The 24,533-nt window shown below is 40.6% G+C and overlaps 4 protein-coding genes across 11 annotated transcripts in view; 3 read left to right on the forward strand and 1 right to left on the reverse strand.

Annotated features, from left to right (window-relative positions):
- pik3ca (phosphatidylinositol-4,5-bisphosphate 3-kinase, catalytic subunit alpha) overlaps window positions 1-6,892 on the forward strand; it is a 23,819-nt gene extending 16,927 nt beyond the window's left edge. For 4 of the 5 annotated variants that reach the window (XM_031869668.1, XM_031869670.1, XM_031869667.1 and 1 more), the window contains 8 exons: window positions 57-163; window positions 320-441; window positions 1,155-1,233; window positions 1,339-1,509; window positions 1,655-1,772; window positions 2,092-2,243; window positions 2,369-2,531; window positions 2,686-6,892. In XM_031869668.1, coding sequence (XP_031725528.1) covers window positions 57-163; window positions 320-441; window positions 1,155-1,233; window positions 1,339-1,509; window positions 1,655-1,772; window positions 2,092-2,243; window positions 2,369-2,531; window positions 2,686-2,793 — 1,020 coding nt within the window. In that variant the 3' untranslated portion in view covers window positions 2,794-6,892. The remainder of the gene's footprint in view (window positions 1-56; window positions 164-319; window positions 442-1,154; window positions 1,234-1,338; window positions 1,510-1,654; window positions 1,773-2,091; window positions 2,244-2,368; window positions 2,532-2,685) is intronic. The other variant, XM_031869672.1, reaches the window with a different exon arrangement.
- Window positions 6,893-7,371: 479 nt separating this feature from the next.
- On the reverse strand, window positions 7,372-13,705 carry kng1 (kininogen 1). Of its 2 annotated transcripts, none has more exons than XM_031869674.1 (9): window positions 13,577-13,705; window positions 13,391-13,487; window positions 12,533-12,676; window positions 11,966-12,082; window positions 11,610-11,685; window positions 9,161-9,330; window positions 8,963-9,073; window positions 8,773-8,868; window positions 7,372-8,157 (listed from the first exon to the last, which is right to left on the reverse strand). In XM_031869674.1, the coding sequence occupies exons 2-9, from the start codon at window positions 13,454-13,456 to the stop codon at window positions 7,822-7,824; spliced, it is 1,116 nt and encodes a 371-aa protein (XP_031725534.1). In that variant the 5' UTR covers window positions 13,457-13,487; window positions 13,577-13,705; the 3' UTR covers window positions 7,372-7,821. The 2 variants fall into 2 exon arrangements, with proteins under 2 accessions (XP_031725534.1, XP_031725533.1); XM_031869673.1 differs by having other exon boundaries at window positions 13,391-13,490.
- A 1,301-nt stretch (window positions 13,706-15,006) lies between these two features.
- lamp3 (lysosomal associated membrane protein 3) lies at window positions 15,007-19,941 on the forward strand. Of its 2 annotated transcripts, none has more exons than XM_031869763.1 (7): window positions 15,007-15,127; window positions 16,060-16,173; window positions 16,492-16,574; window positions 16,930-17,055; window positions 18,418-18,490; window positions 18,594-18,764; window positions 19,558-19,941. In XM_031869763.1, the coding sequence occupies exons 1-7, from the start codon at window positions 15,046-15,048 to the stop codon at window positions 19,695-19,697; spliced, it is 789 nt and encodes a 262-aa protein (XP_031725623.1). In that variant the 5' UTR covers window positions 15,007-15,045; the 3' UTR covers window positions 19,698-19,941. The 2 variants fall into 2 exon arrangements, with proteins under 2 accessions (XP_031725623.1, XP_031725624.1); XM_031869764.1 differs by having other exon boundaries at window positions 18,594-18,781; window positions 19,558-19,611.
- Window positions 19,942-20,442: 501 nt separating this feature from the next.
- mccc1 (methylcrotonyl-CoA carboxylase subunit) overlaps window positions 20,443-24,533 on the forward strand; it is an 8,059-nt gene continuing 3,968 nt past the window's right edge. Inside the window, exons 1-12 of one of the 2 annotated variants that reach the window (XM_031869783.1) lie at window positions 20,443-20,540; window positions 20,641-20,749; window positions 21,260-21,303; window positions 21,537-21,676; window positions 21,826-21,921; window positions 22,106-22,227; window positions 22,447-22,594; window positions 22,685-22,806; window positions 22,913-23,024; window positions 23,723-23,804; window positions 23,892-24,019; window positions 24,110-24,293. In XM_031869783.1, coding sequence (XP_031725643.1) covers window positions 20,694-20,749; window positions 21,260-21,303; window positions 21,537-21,676; window positions 21,826-21,921; window positions 22,106-22,227; window positions 22,447-22,594; window positions 22,685-22,806; window positions 22,913-23,024; window positions 23,723-23,804; window positions 23,892-24,019; window positions 24,110-24,293 — 1,234 coding nt within the window. In that variant the 5' untranslated portion in view covers window positions 20,443-20,540; window positions 20,641-20,693. Of the gene's footprint in view, window positions 20,750-21,259; window positions 21,304-21,536; window positions 21,677-21,825; window positions 21,922-22,105; window positions 22,228-22,446; window positions 22,595-22,684; window positions 22,807-22,912; window positions 23,025-23,722; window positions 23,805-23,891; window positions 24,020-24,109; window positions 24,294-24,533 lie in introns of both variants that reach the window. The other variant, XM_031869782.1, reaches the window with a different exon arrangement.

Genomic DNA, 24,533 nt, shown 5'->3' on the forward strand with positions numbered 1-24,533 from the left:
TGTGTGTGTGTGTGTGTGTGTGTGTGTGTGTGTGTGTGTGTGTGTGTCTTGTGGAGGTCCAGATGCGGTTTCTTGTGGACCAGATGAAGAGACCGGACTACATGGATGCTCTGCAGAACTACACCTCTCCTCTTAACCCTGCACACCAACTGGGAAACCTGAGGTTAGAAGCAATAGTGAAAGAGCTTGTGTGTGTGTGTGTGTGTGTGTGTGTGTGTGTGTGTGTGTGTGTGTGTGTGTAATGGTGTTTGTATGTGAATAAGTGGGGTTGTGAAACAAGATTGACATTGTCTAATAACTTTTATTAATTTGTGCATAGGTTAGATGAATGCAGGATCATGTCATCAGCCAAGAGACCGCTGTGGCTGAACTGGGAGAATCCTGACATCATGTCTGAGCTGCTCTTTCAGAACAATGAGATCATCTTCAAAAATGGAGATGGTAACACACACACACACAGACAAAATACATATTTTTCCTCTTATTTGTGCTATTGATCAATCGAGAGTGTTTTGCTGTGAGTTACTGAGTGTTGGAGATGTCGTCCGTAGAGATGTCACTCGACTCGTGGTGCTCAAAGCTCAACCTCGTTGTGAGCAGTTTCATGTAGGAACTATTTTCTTTCTACCGAACTACATCTGCCAGCTGTATCACCACGCAGAAGGAAGCATTTATCTACTCATGGACGAGAGGCTATAGTACTTGCATCAGCGCAACATGTAAACTTTAATGGCGCCCCCCCTCTGCTGAGCTGTAACGTCAGCTAGCTCAGTGGTGCTAGGTGAGCTAGCAGTATCGGTTCGCTTCGTTCTGCGAAGGGGTACAATTGGCGAGTGTATCATATTGAAAGTTTTCTCTCACTCCGAGCACCGTATGCCATTAAAAGAAAATATGAAAGTGTTGGCTCGGTATGTACAGGAACACCGATTCACTGCTCCTGACTTGTGCAATAAAGCGATGTGACATATTCAGTCCCAATCCTAAATGTTGACACAAGTTGTGAATTGTAGTTTCACATTCTGCAGAGCTTCTTGGTAATAGTTGTCTACTATAATCAAACTAACTTGTCTTTATGTTGTGTTTGTGTATAATCTGTCAGTATCCCCGGATGTTATTAACTGTAACTGCCTTCATTGTGCGTGTTTTTGTTGTAGACTTGCGACAGGATATGCTGACGTTGCAGATTATTAAAATCATGGAGAACATTTGGCAGAATCAGGGACTGGACCTTCGGTACTTTTCTCTCTCCTATTATCTAAGTCTATGTGTCTTTTTCTCTCTTCAATTTCTTTACTCTCTCACTCTGGGGCTAAGAACACATGTGCTGTGTGTCCCCAGGATGCTTCCTTATGGCTGCCTGTCGTTAGGAGACTGTGTGGGTCTCATTGAGGTGGTTCGCAGCTCCCACACCATCATGCAGATTCAGTGTAAAGGAGGCTTGAAAGGAGCCCTGCAGTTCAACTCAAACACTCTGCATCAGTGGCTGAAGGACAAGAATAAGGGCGAGATGTGAGTTCTTCTCTCCTGATCTTATTTTTTTACAGCATCATGGCACCAAAAAGAAAATTGATTAGAGTCACAGCCCATTTACTTTTAAATATTTTCTCACTTCTTATTTGTTATAAAATGTACTTGTTTGTGTTTGTGTGTGCAGGTATGACATGGCTGTGGATCTGTTTACGAGGTCCTGTGCTGGCTACTGTGTAGCTACATTTATCCTCGGGATAGGAGACAGACACAACAGCAACATTATGGTCAAAGATGATGGACAGGTAACTTGTATATGCCGACACACAAAGCACTACATTTTAGTGAAGGGTTTTTACACGTGGCTAATCTGATGATAGAATTGATTAAGCTACTTTGTCTAGCCTGCTTCATGAAGGTTCGTTGTTTTCATTTTTTGTTTCATTTCATTGAATTTATCAGGGATTTGTTATTGTCCAATTCATGTTTAATAAAACAAAAGTGTCTAAGTCGATACACAGTGGGTGTACAGTGTATAGATTTTACTTTAGAGGAGGTTGACGTGTTAGAGAGAGTTACTGAAGTTTGACTTCCTGCTGTCTTCTTTGTTCTGCTCTCGTCCAGTTGTTTCATATAGATTTTGGCCATTTCCTGGATCATAAGAAGAAGAAATTTGGCTACAAGAGAGAACGAGTTCCCTTTGTTCTGACGCAAGACTTCCTCATCGTCATCAGCAAGGGATCCCAAGAGTGTGCAAAGACCAAAGAGTTTGAGAGGTACTGCAGCATCTTAACTCCCAACTAGTATCAGTCAGTCTGTGGGTTAGACGACTCCCAGAACTTGTCTCTTCTTATCCTGTTGTGAGATACTGCCACAGCAAAGCTTTGCTCTCTCCCCCCAGGTTCCAAGAGATGTGTTATAAAGCCTACCTGGCGATCCGGCAGCATGCTAACCTCTTCATCAACCTGTTCTCCATGATGCTGGGCTCTGGCATGCCTGAGCTGCAGTCATTTGATGACATTGCCTACATTAGGAAGACGCTGGCCCTGGAGAAAAGCGAACAGGTAATACAACTTTTCTGTGCTCTAATTCATTCTGCTCTCGTCTTATTTTGGGGTCTTGAAATAGTCTCAAGTCTCACATTTGGCTTCCTGAAACCGCTGCAAGGATTTTGTATCTACTTATTTATCGCTTTGATTTTTATTCTGCTATGTGCAGGAGGCGTTGGACTACTTTATGAAACAGATGAACGATGCTCACCATGGAGGATGGACCACCAAAATGGACTGGATATTCCACACAATTAGACAGCATGCACTGAACTGACCGCCTGCAAACCAACAAAAAGACACCAGTCCCACCCTGGAGTAACAGGAAGTTTGCAGTTTGACTTCATTTTTTTTTTTTTCCACCATTTTTATTTATCCGAATGAGGTTCCGTTGTTTCTTTGTTTTCTTTCCATTATCATCTGCCTGTTTCTGCGGTCTCGATGCCCTCACTTTACCCTTTACCTTTTTTGGAGTCGACAAGAGAGCATTGTCCTCATGTCCTATTGAAGATGTGCCCGACCTGGATGTTTGAATCCTCCGCTACTATGTTTGCTCTGTTTTTTCCCCCCCAACAGAAACAAACTGGATAACTTGTTTGGAGTAATTTGACCCCTTACTCTTGCTGGAAAAAAACGATCATTGGACAAAACAGCGTAAAGAAGATGTATCTGCCAATCTTTAAATGTAGCCACAAAGTAAGTTCAACTTGCTGCCCTTCTGCACTGTGGCTCCGCCTCAGAAAGGAGGCGCTTGGGAACGTTGTTTTGAATCGCATCTCTGCTGAGAAGATAGCAGGCACAAGGAACGTATCTTACACAATAAGTGTTTATCAAATTTGTTGCACAATGCAGGATTACTGGAGTATGGGGTCTTCTGTGATGACTACCACTGCACAGTCTTCCACCATATTTGTGGTGAAGTTGCCCTCCTGAGCTGATTTGGTGTCAGCTTTTCCGCCTTTTAAACCTTTGTGAGAAAATGTCAAAGCTCAAAAACTGCAGAAGAGTCTCTGGGTTGTTTTGCTCTACAGTCTCCCGGGCCGCGATGTAAAAGCACCCCACCCTTGGGAACATTTGTTGGTGGTGCAACTTTAGACTCTAATATGAACTTCAGGGTATTGATGCCTCTCCATAAAAAAAAAAAAACAGCACTTACAAATAATATACAGATGTAATATGCCTTTTTGAATTTACTTATGTATCCAGTTTCGTTCAGTTTCTACGTAAACAGTCAAAACTTAACTCTCCACAACCATTGCTGTCGTAAATATAGTTTTTTGTATTTCTGTTGACCAATTTGCTTTCTTCTTCTGACGACCATAAGTGCAAAAACCTTTCTCTTTTTTCTCGACGATTATTTAGTTTTGCTCACATTCGTATAAATTAAGACTGCTGATTCCTTTTTTTGCCTCCGTCACTTTTAATTAAGGTAAACATCTCATTCGGCCTATCCAGTAGCCCGATTTGTGTTATTGTGGCTAGTGTGCAGCCCTACTTGGATTTGTTTGGGGATGCAAATTGATAAGAATGGAAGTGCCAGTCTCACTTTGTATGACTACTGGGACCTGTTTTAAGCCTCTGGCTGTCTGTTTTATTGGCGAGCAGAAGTCCAGGGGAATATTATGTCTTCCTGTTGATAAGATGCCTTGGCACAAAGCTCTACAAACGCTGCCTCAGCATGTTGTAGTGAGCAAACCATAACAGCACTTTTTAACATGAAAAGCTAGATCTGATCTGTGAATCATTCTTTTTATTTTTAACCATGTGAGGCTGATCGTCTTTAGCATGTCTCCCATTAGAATGTCTTTAAAATGTCGACTCATGATCAAAGTGCATTTTAACGTGTGTTTGTCACATCTGGGGTATATTTTTTGATCCAGAACACCGTCCACTGACGAGCCCATAACACTTGGCAGTATGTTGTGTACTGTTGTCATAGCCATGCTCCCAACAGGATCATTTCAGCCTGTAGCTTTTTCAACATTATAAAGTCAGTAAAAGGGATTTAAACAAATCTTTCAAATTTGATTGGATCACAAGCTAGGATCACAGCTTGTTTAATGCATTTTTGTTTCATGGTGTCATTTAAGCAGGCCATTGTCGCCTTGTCTTTTGGTATAGGTAGTTTTCTCGGAAAGTATACTTACGTAAGGTGTTTTTAAGAGAAACCTTGAGGGACAGTAACGGAGAGAATGTATTTTTCATGAGCCCCAGACGCCTTCACATTGTACCTAGAGAGATATTTGGATGTGCTCCTAGCTAAACTGTTCTCTTACTTACAGACAGTATGAAACTCAATCTGCCAGTGGAAAAGAAAGTCAGCACTTTGCTCACCTGTTGATTGTATAGAAAAGTCAAAGTGGTAGTCCGCTCTGATGTGATGTCACATTATTGCAAGAATTAACTGCTGGAATGTATTTAATTGCTAACATGGACCTTACGTGCACTCATCTTTTAATGTTTTTTTTTTTTTGCATCATTCATGTTTTCTTTCTCATGTCAGAGGCAGAGCCACTAAACATACACTAGGTTATTAGCAGAGAGCTCTTCTCTTCTTCTTTCTTCTTTTAATGTGCCAAATCAGGCATCACTGAGGCCTACGGACGCTAATGCTGGAATCACATCATGCAGTAAGGGATATCAGTTACAGACTTAAAGAAGAAAGAGGCTGGGCAATGCACTTAAAAAGACTAGTTGTTGTTGTACTTCTCAATGCCTTTTTGTCCAAAGGGACACTGTAAGATGTTAGCCTAGTAAGCATGTTTCTCAAACAGCATAACCAGTTCTTATGATGTACATTTTGAAGCAGCATTAAGCAGTATGTATGTACAGTTACAGTCAGACCTCTTCTCTGGTTGTGTGTGTGTGTTTGTGTCCATTAATTGTCTTTCTGTACCGGTTGCAGAGCTTCATTGGCAGGCCCCAATGAAAACCCACACTGTATGTACATGTGTCTGTTTGTGACCACACTTGACTGTTCAAGTTGTGGCATCTCTAAATCTTTTGTAAGCACCGATTGTTGAAGCTTTGTGTTTGTTCGATGCTGGCAGTGATTGTTATTAGTGCCACAGTCCTACATTTCATAGTGAAGACGCAATCACTTCTTGAACTAAAGTTGTTCTCGAGTCTAAATTTCCAAGATCAGGTTCAGTGAGAACTATGACAAAGTATCTTACAGGGTTTAATAAGATTTAATAATCTTAGATGTTCATCCTCAACCTCCAGATCATAAGAATTACGTCCAGCAGCTAAGTTATAGTTCTCACATCTCCTCAGAGCATGTTCGTTTGTTCGCGCTGAATTGGTGCAGGAACGATGTTGTTGCACTAGTATATTTAAAGCCCGTATTTAAAAATCTGCCCGACAGTATTCAACAGATCAACGTCCTGCAGGAGATTGAGTATCACATAGTGAGACATAGTTGTTGTACCTGCAAGATGTATACAAGCTAGGGTGAAGTTGGAAATGGTTGAATATGTGCAGTGAAATACTGTCGGACTATCTTTGACGTTTAGTCGAGAGGAGGGAGCTCCCAATTCTGTTTAGCCGCTCTTCAGTTATTGCCCGTGCCTTGCATAATGAATCATAGGATCTGAGCTATGATTTCAACATGAGCAGTGGACATAATAATGTGAACACCCAGATGTAATGAAATTCAATGCAATATCCATGCAGTAAATACTACTTACGTGTATTTATTCTAAGGTGTTTTATGTTACTGCTTTTGTTTGTTTGCGTGATGGACAGGTATTCACGTTATTGTGTCCACCACCTGTATCAATATGGGGCCTGGTATTAAGGGAATACGTCTTTTTTTCTTTCTGTCAAACTTGAAAGAGTGTCCAGGGTTTTAAAGTGTTTTAAAGAGCAAATATGAGTAATCATTACAATTATTGATCATTTGTGATCATCTGAAGTATCCTAAATTCTCACTTTGAAGAGAAATATGGACTAACTGGTCTGTGGCTTCATGTTATTTTCTGTATGCAGTGTTCTTAGCTACATTATGATTTTCGCTAATATATTTCCACAACATACCATGCTGTCAGAACCTTAACCTATACTATGAATGAATGTACAACGGGCCACTGTAGTGTTCTTCACAGCCTACCTGCATGAGATTTCGGTAAAGATTGTTTGTTTGTTTTGTTTTTTTAGTGTGCTAAGCAGCTATACAGATGATTATACATTAATGCCTTAAGTTTGCTCTGTGTAGGAACCGTTTCATCTCTACAATAAGCTGTGTTTTCTATTTATTTATAAATGTACGTTGTACTTCATTTTGGCTCCCTGGTTACAGAGTAAAGGTTTGTTCCTGACTGACGGGTCATCTGAGTGTTCTGTGAAGATGTACAAATAAATTTGTTAAACATTCACCCGGCTGTGTTTGCTCTCACACTCTTTCCCTTTTTACTGCACAACAGGCCTTTTTACAAAAATATTACTTCATTGAATAATGGTATCAAGCATTTTGTTAAGTTTTGTCTGCCATGTTCAACCCTAACTACTTTAACTCTTGATTGTTTTATTTACAGGTTTTCCACTTCATCTACATCTGGGGAATCCCAAAGTTTAAAAGCTGGATTGCCGAAATGGAGATTCAGGAAATCTGAAGCGCTGAATCTGATATTTTTATTCCTTTTTACAGAACAACAATATTAATAGTTCGGACAGATCATGTGGGCCAATGAAAGATTTTGTTAATGGAAGTCATCGGGCGAAACGTTGTGAACTCTGTACCTTGTAATATAACAATACCTTTTGTGTCCATGTGGAAGTAGGTGAGTAGAGGAAATGTTTAATTATAGAAAAGCATTCTGGTGAGCTGCATTTATATTCACACACAAAACCAGCACACAGAACATAGTTATATTTTATTTTGTATTGTTTCGTTTCGTTTTGAGAGTGACAGATTTCCAATCTACTTTTTTTCCATCCTCACATCTCTGAAGACCCAACACGACCTAATCACTCATTACTTTGATTTACTCAAAAGAAACGCTCAATCAGCAATTCTTTTGATAACAGTCTCGAGCTTTGTCATCAATTCAATCCTTTTTCAGTGCTTTCTGAGGAGTTACAGGACCAAAACAAAAATGCTTTTTATCACCTTAACTGCTTATTTTATTGACTTAACCCTTTTGTGTTTTAAATCTGCATTACACCCCCAAAGATGTCTCTAAGAAAATCCTTGCAATGCAACCTAGTATAAGAGAGGTCTACAAAATCAACCAAAAACATCTGTTGAGAGAGTTTGACAAGTGAGATCATTTTGAATGTAGATGTGGTTCCCTTGAGGATACATTTATCCCACCAGGTCTGTATCACTCCACCCCACCCCTTCTGCTGGGTACAGTGGGGTGAACTCCTCTGTGGCGGCCTTCGTAGGAGCTGCAGAATGGACCGGATTGAAAGGTTTCCAGGGCTTGGATGGGCAGTGGAAGGGGCTGTCATTCACAGCTTCTGTGGCCACATCAGGGGAGGTGGACATCTTGGGGGCTGTGGTGTCCTCCTCAGAGGATTCTTCTTTGGCTGAATCTTTGGTGGATGGTGCAGAGGGTGGAGCTGGAGGTGAGGGGGAATTGCTGAGCAGGATGTTTCTGAGTGGAGACCAGCCAGGAGGACGGCGCCTGGTGAAAATCTGAAGAACAGAATACCGGAAGACACTTTACAGTTAAAGTCAACATTTGGAAAGGTCAGAAAGCATAGCCAATCTCTTAATATTGGCAGCAAAATGGAGAAAAATAATTGTGCTTACAACCCATTTTATATTGTGACGCTATCTTTATCTATTATCATCGTCATACTTCTTGATACTTTACTCCATCTCATATTATTACTCAGCATGTTGTCTTTTGTTTGGTGCATAAACAGACTTCAATGTCAAACATTTCACTTTGAACATAACAATCCAGCATTTTAGCAGATTATAGTCATTCACATTGCCTCTTATCTAACAGAGTATTGTACTCCAAACAACGAATATCCCACAGGAAGAACTATAATCAACAATGTTTTTTCTCCATTTATACGGGTTTCAGTGGCATTAAAGTAAGAAAATTACTAACTCACAAAAGTTAACAACTAGCTGTTGAAGACCCCTTCACATAAAATAGTTAATGTACATTTAAATATATAGATATTTAAAATGGAATTTCTTTGCTTATATGCTTCTTAGAAGTGAGAGCTGACAAGTCAAACTTAATTAATACAGCTCATTTTAAAACATAAGAGTAAGAGATAAAGTGTGTCTCACCGGAGGCAGTGCCCCTGCTTCACACTCTATGTGGGGCTGTGGAACCTCTAATCTCCATTGTGCTACATCCACTGTAGAGTTACAGTTAGCATACTCCTGCACACATAAAACTCACACAGAGAGAGACACATCAGGTCAAAAATAAGCATGGATCATATTGTGTCAGCTGAAATATGTGTTTTGTGTTTACCGCATTCTGATCATCAGGGACACACAGATCGTTGAGGTCTTTGTGTTCGGCCTTGGCGCAGGTAGTCTTCTTCATATCAAACCTCAGCTTGAACCTGAAACCTGCCACCACCTACAGGGATACGTTCAGACAGTATGTAAGAAAGAAACAGTGGACATTTTCCCCATTTCCTCTCTCTTCTTATCAGCCAGTCTCTACCTGTCTGGTGGCGTAGCCGACACTGTACAGGGTGAACAAGTGAGTAGAGTCGGACATGGAGTTATACTTGGAGATGGAGACGGAGAGAGGAAACTTAAGGTCTTCTGAGTTCTCATCAACCTCCATAGGGCAGCCCAAACAGGGGGCTTTCTCTGGGATGATGACATCGTCTGGAGAGGAGAAAGATTGTGGAAAAGTAGAAAAAGAAAGAATGAGGGGACAGTAGATGGTTAAGGACATTCACCCTATGTTATTTATCATAACATTGATTTATCATCAATGTTATTTAGACTATTTTCTCCAGTGCAGTGCCCATCTCGAATGGGACGATTGCTTGGACCCTGGAAGTGCTACTTGCAGCGGTGTGAAGAAACTTTCAGTGAAGACGAATGCGGTTGTAATGTCACTCAGACATCATGTGTTCACATGTCCACCAGATGTGGCCGCAATAGCAGCATTTGAGCTAACTTTGAGGCCCAGCTATAGCAAAACTGTATGCAACATCAAAAATCTAAGAAAAGTTACTTTTTCCAGCTAGATGTTCTGTTGACGTTCTGAACCAAATTTGGTGACATTTGCTAAAATTTGAAGGAGAAGCAGCGGAAAAAGAAATTTGGACACATTTCATATTGGCGGAAAATTGATTGAGCGCCAAATGGGCGTGCCTTGTATGGATAGATTTGTCTGGACCTACAGAATGCAGGAAAAGGAATTTTTGTTTCCGAGACTTATGGTTTAATGAATATGTGATAATACTGTATGTTGTCTTGTGAAATAATATTAGGACTTTGGATAATGTTTCATACGGGGGATAGTTTAGGGGAAGACTATCTTCATTATTTAAGTGCTGTTTACTTAAAACCTCGGGTTTTACACCACACAACTTTTATTTCTTGAATGCCAGATTCCACTAAAAGTACACAAATTATTTTTCCAAAGCTGCAAAATATTTTGGAAGCTGAACAGAAAAAACATCTATTTTTTTTTGTCGGCTGAGAGTGGGCTGGTTAGATAAACAGATTAAAGTCTACACCGTCACTGCCTTTTATGGCGTGATAAGTTAATATTGCGCTCTCTCCACATAGTGTTGACACAACCTGCCCCCCCTCTGTATGCTCTGCGCCCACAAGTGTACATTTTTCCCAATGACTCACTGTTTTCTTAATGAGAAATGTGCTTCTCTTGGTTGACTTCATAAGTATATACCAGAGATTCCTGCTGTAGATACATCATCATACTATGATTGGAAGATCTGCAAAAGCTGTGGATTTTACTGGTTTTTCATTATATGGGGTGAGACTTGAAGGGCCAACTCCCCCAGTGAAGGCATCACATGACAAGCGAATTAATAAGTATTAATAAGTCTTGTGCAGCGCTTTTCTAGTCTTCCGAGCGCTTTAACACTACATGTCATCAATCACCCCCATTCATACACCAGGCAAGGTGCCACCGGCCCATCAGAAGTAACTAACATTTACACAACAATCACACACTGTGGGCACAGCGGGCAGCAATTTTGGGTTAAGGATACAGAGTTGAACCGCCGATCCTTTGATTGAAGGACAACCCTGCTCTACCACTGAGCCACAATCGCACAGACATCTTAAATTAGGTCCCAAATTAAAAAAGTTACCTAAAATAATCTTGTTTATTGAAAGACTCTTCATTTTAAATTCTGTTCAAGTTTCTAGCAAAGAACAATCACTTGTCTCTTTAGTGTCCCAGACTATTTCACACTACAGGAAACATGAGACGGGTGAAGCAAAAGGCTTCAACTTGTATTCAGACTCTCTGGACTTCTTGTAATACGTATGGGAATAGTTTGAGGCTTTGGTTTATATGCTATCACGCTTTCTTGCTGAGACTTAAATGAGAAGATTCTCTCAGGTTGTTTAACAGCAAATATGAAGCTACAGTTGGAAGCCAGTTCATTTTGCTGAGCTGAAAGACTGGAAAAAGAGTAAACAGCTGGACTGGCTCTGCCCCAAGGCAACAAAGGCTCACAAATTAACATTTGATATCTCTTTTGTTTAATATGTTAAAAGAAAGCCTAAGTTTAAAACTTAAGTTTTTTGTACGGATTCAACAAGATTTAACTTAATTAGTGAGATTTAGAGATGTTGGTTTGCAGCTTCTGTTAGCTTTTGAAAGAGCCAGGCTAGCAGTTTCCCAGTTTAACAGTCTTTATGCTAAGCTAAACTAGTTGTCTCCTGACTGTAGAGTCAGCAGATAATTAGCTTAGCATAAACTTCATATTTCATATTCATATTTAATCTACAGACACGAGACATGAGACATATCAATCTTCTCACCGAACTCAACTGCAAGAAAGCAAATTAGAATCTATTTCGAAAAAATGTTTCTCTGAACTTCTGATTCTGTGGTTATAGGATACTTGTGACATAACTGTTAAAAGCAATATTTAGATGCTGGGTTTGTTTTCACTCACCGAGCAGGCAATCCACCTGCTTAGTGTCTGCTTCAGTCTCTGTCATGTAGACTGTGGCATTGCATGAAATCGGCTTCTGGAAGGATAGCAACATAGATTATGTTCGGGTTATGATTTGTGTTATTAATTACTTTATAATCCAAACCTTTACTTTGCATTTTGTTCCCAACTTTAAGCAGCACAAGCTTCTCTTTGAGTGAAGGAAATCTGCAGCTTTGTTTAAGAATTGACATTAGAGATTATTGCCAATGTATTCTCCACAGACATCGATGGAGGACTGTTTTGAAAGATTGTGTCACTGCTAAGAACAACCTGAATATCTGCAGGAGTATTTCATCTTGTCATTATTAGGTTACCTTGCGTTCATAAGACAGATAGTCGCATTCTGTCCAGGGTTTGTTGCTCCCAGCTGGACAGTCACTCCTCCTGCTGGTGAACTGCAGCGAGTACACCGAGTCTGAGCCGTTCTCTGACTGTAGACACACACACACACACACACACACACACAATCAAACACACACAAACACACAGTGTGTACCAGAGGTTAAAGTGTCTAAACATGTTTTCCTAGAATTGATTGGTATTCCTCCCACAGCTTTAGTTCCCCTTGATTCATCACCGTTCAGTTCCAGCTCGGACATGTGACGTGTGGATGTTTTTACAAAGATAACGATCATCAACTCGAGCCACATCAGAATATTAAACACAACACTGAAAGAAGTTTTACATTCAATAAACGAATGTTTATTTACTTACAGAACTACGAATTTTAAATATTGGCAAATTACATCAATTTTTTTGTAATTTAATTAATTAATTTCGGATGAATTACGTCTTAATTTTCAAGATATCAGTTTGCAGTATTAAGGGGTCTTGGCTGTACTCAGTTCGGGTGAATAAGCAGAACTTTTTGTACACTGTACCTTACTAGCTGATAGTATATGAAAGAGGGCCAGCTTGTGTCCGGTGCTCAATCTCTCGTTGTACTTGTTCACAGCGCTGTTGACGGCATTCTCCACCGACGGGTCGTCACAGAAGATCAGGACGCCGGGCTGAACATCCAATGCCTCCCAGGAAAGAAGAAACAGAGGAAAATGCATTTCTGATGCACAAAATGAGCTATGATTTTTCCGAAGGCTATTTACTCCACTACATGTATCCTCACAGCTAAAGTTACTTTACAATTGCATGAGGTAAACTTAACTACAACATTGCAATGTTTCTTACATGTTAAAGCTTTAACAATATATATGTCCAATAACAAATATTTAATGTATGGGCAGTTCTGCTGGATAATGACTACTTTTACTTTTAATACTTTGACTGGGGTAACGTGTACTTGATGTACTGGAGGTACAATCATTTCCTACTTTTACTGAAATAAGACTTTAGATGAAGAGTGGAGTATTTCCATGCTGTGGTATTTCTGCTTTTACTGGAGTGAAAGACCTGAGCGCTTCTTTTCAACACTGAAATAAAGGACAAAGCAAGCGTGGCACATAGTGATCCAAATATGTAGGCAAATGTCAGATACATACATTTTTGTAATCCAATGGGGGAAATAAGAAATTGTAATAATGTATACAAGTACTGTCGTTCAGTACAATCTTGAGAAACTTGAAATTTACTTCATTTGATGCTACTTTGTACATTGATACATTTTGCTGTTAGTACCGTTCTTTTGCTTAAGTAAAGTTCTGAATGGAGGACTTTTACTTGAAATGGATTATTTTTAGTGTGACCTGAAATCTTCCACCACTGCTGTAACCCGTTCTCCTTACCTGCCCAAAGACTGAGCTGTGGAGGCACAGCAGGCCCAACACACACAGCCCCACTCTGCTCCTCATCGTCTGATCCTGATGGATGTTTGGCTCTGCTCTGCTACAAGGGAAGGAAATGGTAAATGTCACGCCAGTTGATGCACACTTTCAGCCACAGTTTATCATCGTTGGTGATACACTACTCACAGTTTCTGACGGGGGAAGCCTGCTGTAGACCCTGCTGGATTTAAAGAGGAAAGACTAGACTCCTTGCCACACAGAGAGTGAAGTTCTCCTGAAACTGTGGGTGGGAATCCTGAGAAAGATGATGACACACTGATAGACACATACACAGGGGGACTGGAGGGCACAGAGGACACACACACACAAACACACACACACACATTAATGCTTAAAACGCAGTCGGTAAAAGGGGAGTAAATGTTTGCTCTTTTGTTTGCCCTCCTACCTGTCAAGTCAATACAACAGTATCAGAGAGAGAGAGACGAGAGCATGTAAAGAGATGTACTAACTTCCTTCATTAGTGAGTTTAAAAGAGCAAACACTCTCCTAACTCAACTCACATACTCACAAATGAAACCACACAAAGTATAGTGTAAGGTAGCAGACAAATCGCTAACTCTAGGGTTTAGGGGCTACTGTGTGTGTGTGTGTGTGTGTGTGTGTGTTTGCTCGCTGTGTGCTTTGTGTGTTTTAACTGGTACTTTGTCCCTGTCGACCTTTAACCTATATCACTCTGATTTCCCCACTGCTCCTCTGTGAAGTGAGGTGAAATGTGCTCAGATGTTACACTCACATATAGATGTATCATGCAGACACTGTGTTAGCTTTGTCTGTGTGCAGTTACTGTACAGGATTACGCCAAGTTCATCAAGTACACCGAGTTCAGCCCACCTGTCAACTGATGACAACATGCCAAAATATTCCATGTGTCCCTGGCTGATCATTGGCTCTGTTACGCTTTAGCTTCAAACAGCTCTTGTAGTGATAGATGAGACAAAGCAAGCCTTTAATTTTGAGACTACATAAGAAGAAGGAATGTGTTCGTGTAAAAATCTAGACAAGAGCAGACGTCATAACTCTGCCCTCTTGTGGTCACACATGCACCAAGACATACTGAGCTATTGGGCACCGCAGTAACAAGTACAAACCCTGTGAGCCAGTGATTCCCAACATGGGCATCAAGACCTCCTCAAGAGGTGGCAAGTCTGAATCTGGGGATCCCACAAGATGCAACCAATTAGTCTGTGCAGCTCTTGGCTCTGGTGAGGAGGTTTTTAATGTTAATCAAGTTAGTTGTCTCTAACTTGACCCTAAGCAGAGCATGAGATGGACTTTTTTTCATCACTTTTATTTTCAACCAGTGATCACTCATCAAACGCATAAAGTTGAAGTTATGTCTGAAGTCGTCTCTGATGCAGCGACAGGCTGAGAGGCTCCACAGTTTGTCTGTTTAACTGACATGAATTTACCATCAGAGGTGTCAGTTCAGAGCTGAAAGAGGCAGCGGTCTCCCGGCCTGCCTTCTGTGACGATTCACTTCCTCTGCACGGCTCGTTTAGGTGTCAAGGTGTTCAACGGTTTCACATCTACAAGCCAAACCACAGCTGCAGCACTCACACTGCACTCATCATCTAGCATTCGTCTACTCTGTTATGTTCTTTTCTTTATTGAATATGATGCAAAGGGGTCAGACAGGTGGATGGTTTCTTTTCTTCCTGACTGCTGGTATTCCAGGTAAGTTTGATAACATTCAAATCTCATTTCACCATCAGATAACAGACTAAACTCTCTCAGCAGACTGTTCTCTGTCTCTTCTCCTTAACTCAGGTCAGTATTTAGGAGACTGTTAGATGCATAGTGAAAGGTTTCCGCACTTTTACCATCCAAAGTCTTTGTCACAAAAATGAAACAGCAAAATTAAAATACAGGTAAACTTACATGAGGCCATGCAGCACCAACTAACATTTAATCAAGTCTGTAATTATGTGCATGCATGCAAGGAGGTGAATAATGATGGGACATTTCTAATGTTTATTCATTACTTTATTCAGTTTGGTCTTTATAATGCGGTTTCACTTTCTCTTTAAGGAGTTGTTTTTCCTTGAGCATGTATGGTATGAGTCCTCTCTGCTCTGTGTCATAAATGAGGCTGTTCTGGTTTCCGCTCCCTCACAGTGGTCGTTGCTTTAGTGGTCTTCGTTGGTCTAAGCAGATGATCACAGTCCTTGTTTCACTTTTAGTACAGCATTGTCACCACTACATCCGCTTATTCATGTCCAAATATCTTAAAATTGAGTTTGTGTAAGAAAGAAATGATGTGCCGTTATCAAATTACTGGAATTGAGATACCTTAGTGTAAAACTGGTACTCTAGATGGAGGTCTACACAGAATTATTTTTACTGTATAATTACGTATCCAAAAAGTAAATGCTCTGTCTACAAAGAGGACAAAACTGTCAACACCGATGTTAGATGTGATTTTTGCTTTGTCTTCACACTTTTTGCAACATTTTCTGTTTGCAAGATTATGTTAAAGCTGGCTGGATTATCAAGTGGACAAACACCCTGTCATCCCAATGCTGCAGGGCCAACACCCAAAAGCACCAGGTCCACTGGGTGTAAACTAGTTGCACATAATTTGAGTTGAGAGTCTCTTCCTCCACCAGGTGTCCACCTCCTGACAGACAGCTCCATCCAGCCAGCCTCTGAGTCTGAGCTGCCCTCTGAGGCCCAGATATACCAGCCGGTGTTGCAGCCCTCTGAGGCCGTTCCTCTGATAGGTACACATTTATCATAAACATATTAAACAAAACTACCAGTTTCCACTGCCCATCTACTGTAAAAAGGATTTGCAAAGATGTTAAAAGAATGCCATTAGTAGTGATGGCTTTAATATTACAGCAACAATATACAGGTGTCTGTAAGACTGTTAACTTTAATCAATAATAAAAGTTAAAAAGATACACACAATTTAAAATTTGAAACTTCACGACAGCATAAAAAACTGTAAAATTGACATTACATTTCCAATTTGTCTTGCGTGTTAATATTTGTGTGTGTGTGTGTGTGTGTGTGTGTGTGTGTGTGTGTGTATACAGGGACCTATGTGGTGACAAACCTTGTTGGAAAACCTTGTATCAAAGCCACCATGGGAGCAGAGTACATTGTCAGTGAAAAGAAGGTTAGTGCTGTGACTGGCTCAGCACTGTGTGTGTGTGTGTGTGTGTGTGTGTGTGTGTGTGTGTGTCTGTCAGGGTTGTTAAGTTGTGAATAGTGTGCTGCGTGTTTGCCTCAGTGTGTATCTATGTAGTTCAGCACGTTTGCGTCATGTCTTTGTAAGTGTAATCTACAATGACCATCAGATCCTATATACACATATGTGTGTGCTTTGGATGAGGTTAACACATATCTACATGTAAGTTCATACTCTTAGTGATGAGTGTTCGTACAGTCACATTTTGGCAAAAGTTAAACAATATGGTGAGAAGACACTGTCTGGTAACATGAAGTAATATTTCTCTCCTGTGTGCATTCAGAAGACTTGGTATTTCAACCTGGACCCCTCCAGGGTCAGGACCAGTGGATACTGCGGTAAAGGAGCCGCTGCTCTTTCTCTCACGCTGCCAGACGATGCTGCCAGTCTGCAGTTCACCTTCAGAAAGGTACAACACATTTAACAACAAACTTCACATTAATCCTCTCTTTGCATGTTCTCCCCATATCAGCATGAACTTTCTCCCACAGTCCAATGATTTGTGCGGAATATACTGTAACTAAATACTAAGTACTTAAGTACAAAGTCAAAGTAATTGTACTTTGCTCCTTTACTTTTACTTTAATTGTACTTTACTTTTTGCTCCTCCACATTTACAGATTAGATTTTTTTCTGATAAACTGAAGGCTGAAGTTCCTTTATGGATTGAAAAATGTTTTCCAACTTCATAAAATAAATGAACTATTTAAAAATCCTCTTGGATCAGCTGGAAAATGCATTGTCACAAAGCTGAAAACAGAAAAAGTTGACTTTCACTTGATAGCGACGCTACAAACACATGATCATCTTACAGAGAGTATGCATTGTCGTAGATTAAATTCCCCAAATGAGTAAAATTAGCACAACCTTAAACAATTACAGCTAAATGCAACATACACATCGATTCACCGTTATATTACACATAATAATCTACAGTAATGATAAAACACTGGCAAGGACTCCTTTTTCTGCATTTTTCTACTTTTGATACTATAAGTAAATATTGCTGATAATACTTACTTATTTTTACTGAAGTAAATGTTTGAATGCCAGACTTTTACTTGTACCGGATTATTTTCATGACGTGGTTTTAGTACTTTTACTCAAGTAAATGATCTGAATACTTTTTCCATCACTGTGTTCATGTTAGGTTAACTGGTAACTGTAAGTAGAGGCGTCATTGTGACTCTGACTGGTGGTCTAACGATACCGTATGTGTTAGTAGAACCTGTTCAGGGTGTCCAGAGACATTTAACGATATACTGCATATAATCCTGTAATGCAAAATTATTCCTAGTTTAATAAACACCATCTGTGTTTTTTTTACGAACACGTATTCTAATGTTGAGGGTACAAAAGTGAAACCACTCAAATTGTTCAGGATTAATACTGCAGCTCTGTCACAAGATGAACGTAATAATCAAACCTATGACCAGTGTGATGCCCTGCATGTTCAGAAAAGCAGCCATTGTGATAAATAATAGAGATGAGACATAAAGGCTTCCTTCTTCACCTGAAAAAAAAGGATTTGAAAATGCGTCATCAAAAGTACAACAAACAACAACATCACCAACTGTTCAATCATCTCATGGTGGGAGATTCAGCTATGTCAAGATGTCATAGGAACACAATCCATTTGCACAGAGCATCAACGTGTCTTCCAGTTTCACAACCAGATCAAGAAGTTCACAACAAAACAAATGTTTGTTTGGCAAATATCTGTAAAAAAATCATGAATTTCAGAAGGAATCACTTGTATTTCTGTCTCCAGGAAAATGATATTTTCTATGTCGACAAGCTGACTGCTCATGTGTCTCCTTTGCCTGTCTGCCAAGGATGTGCCAGTAAGTCCACATAGCGAGAGAAATAAGAAGACAGATATACCATTGAGCTGGTATTTCTACACAAAGAGTGTAACTGTCCCGTCTTACACCCTCTTCCTCCCAGACAAGACGTACTCGGGTTCGTTGGCTCAGGAAAAGCTGTTCGCAGCAGGTAATGGACAGAGCTTCAAGTGCCAATCTGAGCAACTGCTTTGGACGTCGCCGGAGCTGAGGATCAAGCTGGTTCCTCTGCAGATGCAGGCCTTCACTCTGCCCAACGGACAGTATGGAATAGGTGACTGAGCAACTCATGTGGGTTCAGTGATGCAGGGGTGAATTAAGTCTGCTCCACAAATTTACCTTAGTGTACGTGGTTTTATACTGCTCTAGTAGATCTAGAATTATAACCACATTTAGAAGCTGCAGAAGCTCGAAGAATCAGTATTGTTTGGGGAAAAAACAACACTTGACTTATAATTTTCTTTATTGGACAGATACACCTTCAGCTCAGCATGACAGTCTGCTCTGTGCTTTCTCTCTGGTGTTAATACCAAGTAAAGCACATGGACAAACATTTTCAAATTGATATGGGCTTGTTGTCTGCCATTCATCAGGTCATGTTGTTATCTACAAAGCTCTATAAATGCTATAAAACAATGATTGCTAACTATGATTTCTTTAAGGTTTTATTGTTTATTTCTCACAAACATCTGGGTCAGACGCAGGGAGTCGGGCTGGATACAATAAATAAAATCTGATGGGAAAGCCTGGTTGGTGACCCTTTTTATCAATATAGAAGATAAAGCTGTCTGGATATACTACAAGCTTCCCATCTTAGAGGATGACATTTTAGAGCAGCAGATGGTGTGATAACTTGTTGTCCTATTGGACTGTTTAAGACCAGTGAGAATCTGCTGCAGAAAAAGAAATGTCCTGAAACTAAAGCTAATGGTTTAGTGCTGCTGTGCACTAAATCTATAAATCTATAAATGATGGAAGACAATGTTTCAGCGTAAAGTCCTTTGTTTTTAAATTATTGGCCTGTTTCGGCTTCCTGCATTTTGCTCTCCTCCTGTTGTATGTTACAGAGGTGGAGTGTCGGCACGACTTTAACAAACGAGTTATCCCCATCATCATCGGGGCCGTAGTGGTGGGTCTCATTCTGATCGCTGTGCTGACCTCCCTGTTCATCAAAGACCGCCACAGACAAGGATACACCAGGCTCTGAGCTCAATGTGAAACTGGATGGAGATTTACTCAATCTGATAAATATTTTATAGTTACTGTCACAAAAAGTTCTTAAAATTGCTCTCCTTAACTCAAAAGTTACTTTTTGCTCCTGGGATTCTCCACATAATAAAAAAAGAGTTCTAATAATCTCACAATCTTCAATTCTGCTTTCAATGAAACTTTTTTGTTCACTGCTGTTTGTTGTGTGATACTCTGATTTGTTGCATATTCAACATCTATTTCATAAAAGTGAAGTGGGCAGAATATGTATTATATAGCCTAATTTAACAACATAAATGAAACAGACTATTGTGTAGTGTGAGTTATCATAACACAACTCTTGACCCTAAATGGCATAGGACTGCAAAATGAAGTTTTGTAGCATCTTTATCCGTTAGCCTTGGTTGGTTGTAGCAAGCAAGAATTTTTTTTGAATCAAACACATTTTGTTTTTAACTATACAAATACAAAGCTCAAACATATTGTAGTGTGTATGTTCAATCATTTTATATATTTTTATTTATTTATTTTCAGAATTTCTGTGTTAATTTACTTGCAAGTATTCTTGTTAAAAGTAAAATAAAATAGGTTTTATTTTATTATTCTGAATGTGATTTCCCTTTACTAACTGTAGTTCACCTCCAGTTTGACAGAGAAACGCTGCCCTCTGCTGGTGACTTATGGTCACTGCCGCTTCTTCCTCCCCACCTCCATATCCTTCTTCCTCATTGGCTACTCGATACTACGAGTCCTTGGAAAGGTCATAAAGGATAATGCAGATATTTACAAGCGTGTGGCAGTGTTTATTAGTGCGGGTGTAATAATTTAAGGCCCCAAATATGTAAGTTTGGTTCAAGTTAAGTGTTTTGCTGCAGTTAATATAGAACCAAGCGGTGTATGAGCTGTTTCGTTAATTCCCCACTTCGCCTTTTCCTCCTCAGCTGGTCAGTCAGTGAGTTAGCTAGCTAGCGGTTAGCCTCAGCAGCTGGCAGATATGGCTGCAGTTATTCTGAGTTTCCCAACTCTGCAGAGTCTGAGGATATTTGCACAGTGAGTACATCAAAGCGTTACGTGGCTGTTAGGATTTTGTGTGATAACAGACTGCCCCCTCCAACGTCATCTCCCACCAACCAGCTCCTTGTTAACGTTAGCTTACAGCTAAAGCTTCACGTCTGAGCTAGTTAACTTCACAGATGCACTGTAAACATAACATTGTTAATTACCAGCAGCTGATCATCATCCCAGTACAGGACACAATCACGTCATTTGGCCCCACAGTACCAACGTGTTGATACAATTATTTATTTTTTGCCATTATGGGAGCTAATAACTGATAAAGGCTGAGCAAGGTTAAACAACTGTAGCAGACTGTTAGCTAGCATGGCTCATGTTGCTGGGACACCATGCACACTGTTGTGTATTTGTATATCACAGTCAGCTGTTGCTTGTTTTACACTGTATGTGCTGTTTGATAAATGAGCATGTCGTCCATTTAACATCTGCCCTTCACAGTCACTTAGAGATTTAAATGGCACTGACATTGTTGTCTCCTCTTCTCAGAAACTTGTCATGGACAAAAAGAGGCGTGAGGCTTGTTTCAGGAGGTGAGTGAAGGAAACAGTCCAAAACCAAAAGATGTTGACTTTATAATTTATGTGAAACAGAGGAAAACAACATCCTCACGTTTGAAAAGCTGAAGGCAGAGAATATTTTGTGCTTGATGATAGTTAAAGATAGTTGCTGATTAGTTATCTGACTATTGTGTTGTGAAGTACATTTTAAGAATGTTTTGGTATTTCGTGAGGAGCTGTAAAAATGTCTACTGTGTCTTCTTCAGGGGTGGGAAGGATAGAGAAGGTGCTGATTGCCAATCGAGGGGAGATTGCGTGTCGTGTGATGCGCACGGCCAAGAAGATGGGCGTCCGCTCGGTGGCTGTGTACAGTGATGCAGACAGAGACTCCATGCACGTGGCCATGGTGAGATGCCGGATAGCTCTGTCTCGTAAAGAGCTTTGTCATTGAGTTATTTTGAGCTTTCCTCAGCTGCTTTAACAAACACAACGAGGAATGAGCGTGTTAACGTTTTTTCCAATTGAAAACAGTCTGTTTCTGCTCTGTTTCTGTAGGCAGATGAAGCCTACCACATTGGCCCTCCACCCTCCCAGCAGAGTTACCTCTCAATGGAGAAAGTTTTTGAAGTAGCCAAGAGGTCTGGATCACATGTGAGTCTACTTGAAGTGGACAGTTTGTCCTTATTTTCTTGCTCAAAAGAGTCACTTCTAAAGGAATAATAGACGTTCAGGTCTCTTTAACCCCTTTAACTGTACTTTGTGTTGAATATTCTTGGGCATTGACATTTAAATGTGATGTTTGTGTGTGTGTGTGCGTGTGTGTGTGTGTGTGTAGGCGGTCCACCCCGGTTATGGCTTTCTGTCAGAAAACACAGAGTTTGCGGAGGCGTGTAAACAGGAAGGCATCATCTTCATAGGGCCGCCTTCCTCTGCCATCCGAGACATGGGCATTAAAAGGTAACCCACACAAAACGCATCCAGTTATATCCACCTCCATTTGTTTCTGATTAACATGAACTGTTACTGATCCCAGTGGAGGGAGTGGTGGAGTGCAGGGACAACAACTTATGGAATACAGCAAGAAACAGTTGAATAGAAACATAAATGCATTAGGAGAAAAGCAATAATAGCAACATGCATCATTCACTTTTTATTGATTTCTCTCTCTTTTATCAGCACATCCAAATACATCATGTCAGCTGCTGGGGTGCCAATCATTGGTGGCTACCATGGAGAGGACCAATCAAACGAGAGGCTGCAAGCAGAGGCTGCCCAGATTGGATACCCTGTGATGATTAAGGCAGTCCGTGGAGGAGGCGGCAAGGTGAGAGGACGTGAAAAGGCCTAAACAATTCTGACAAAGTAACTTTTGGAAACATAGGATAACCTTGTGTGTGTGTGTGTGTGTGTTTAGGGGATGCGTATTGCACGGTCAGAGTCAGACTTCTTGGAGCAGTTGGAGTCGGCGAGACGAGAAGCCAGGAAATCCTTCAACGATGATGTCATGCTGGTTGAGAAGTTCGTAGAGGATCCCAGGTATTAAAAATAATTAATTTGACCCGCCAGCCAGTTCTACCAGCTTCTTATTTTTATGTGAAGATGAAATAGTCTTTTTGTTTCTCTTTCTGTCCGTCTCCCATAGACATGTGGAGGTTCAGGTGTTTGGGGACATGCACGGTAACGCTGTCTATCTGTTTGAGAGGGACTGTAGCGTCCAAAGAAGACATCAGAAGATCATAGAGGAAGCACCAGGGGTGAGGAACTGTACACAGTTGCTGTGAATGTGCCTAAATCACAATAAGTTTGAGTGAATTTAAATCCTGACATTAAATCCTGACATTGCCTACTATAGACCCATTTTTATCTTTTTTAAGGGGGGGGTCTTCAGGGGGACATTGCAGGTCAGCAGTATATGCCACATAGAAGTGGTGTACATTATCTGAAATGATCTGTAATAAACATTGTGTGTATAAGGGCTTAGAACATTATGATAGAAGTATATGATAACCATCCCGTGCTCTATTATGTCTCACAAGTTGCTGCAGAATATTTTGAGTTGATTCCAATTCTTACACACATTTTGTGTTACATTTTTTACCACTCGAGAATTAATAGAAATGGTCAACAATGCCTCGAAAATACTACATTAAAGCACCAAGATCTTAAGAAACGCCATCAACAAATCCATTCTGTGATTTGGTATCTAACACGTTTTGACATTTGGAGATTTCTTTTTTTTTTTTTTTTATTTCTTGGCGATTGGATGGGGAGCACTTACTGTCAATATACCTCGTTAAGCCATACATCCGCTGAATGCCCAAAGTCTGTGGTTGTAAAGTCACAGACTTCAGTCCAGACTTCTGTTAAAAAGGAATCCAGAAGCTGGATATTAGGGCTACTATGACTCAACTGTTGACTGTATTTTCATCTGTTCCTATATGTGTGTTTTCAGCCTGATATCAGTGCTGAGGTGCGGAGGAAACTTGGCGAGGCAGCCGTTAAAGCGGCCAAGGCTGTCGACTATGTCGGAGCAGGTGAGACACACAAACACTCACCACAGCGCCACAGGCCCCACGACACACAGTGTATAGAGACATGATGGTGTTTGTCTCCCCGTGTAGGTACGGTTGAGTTCATAATGGATGCCCAGCATAACTTCTACTTCATGGAGATGAACACCAGGCTGCAGGTGGAGCATCCTGTCTCTGAGATGATCACTGGGACTGACCTGGTGGAGTGGCAGCTCAGGGTGAGAGAGGAGGGACGGAGAAAAAGTCAAATGAAACAGGAAGTTGAAAACATTCCCTTTTGCCAATAAGAAGTTTTGAATCTCCTCCAGGTGGCAGCAGGGGAGCGCCTGCCTCTCCTCCAGGATGACATCATTTTAAGGGGTCACTCTTTTGAGGCTCGTATCTATGCCGAGGACCCAAACAACGACTTCCTTCCAGGGGCGGGGCCTCTGCTGCATCTCTCCACCCCTTCAGCAGACCAACACACGCGTATAGAGACTGGAGTCAGGGAAGGTAGGGGAGTCCAGATCTAACTCTCTGCTCGTGTTTACATGAATACTTTTACATTATTTATGTAACAACACTTAATGTTTTATTTTACTGAATCAAATTAGCTGCAAAATGATTCTGGGAGATGCCATGTAGAAACCACAGCTAGGAGGGCTCGCACAGCACTCACTGTCCATGAGCACACATCACCAATATAGTGTGTGTGTGTGTGTGTGTGTGTGTGTGTGTGTGTGTGTGTGTGTG

The sequence above is a fragment of the Anarrhichthys ocellatus genome, unplaced genomic scaffold, assembly GCF_004355925.1.
Source record: "Anarrhichthys ocellatus isolate YVR2014 unplaced genomic scaffold, GSC_Weel_1.0 scaffold48, whole genome shotgun sequence".
Lineage (NCBI taxonomy): Eukaryota > Metazoa > Chordata > Actinopteri > Perciformes > Anarhichadidae > Anarrhichthys > Anarrhichthys ocellatus.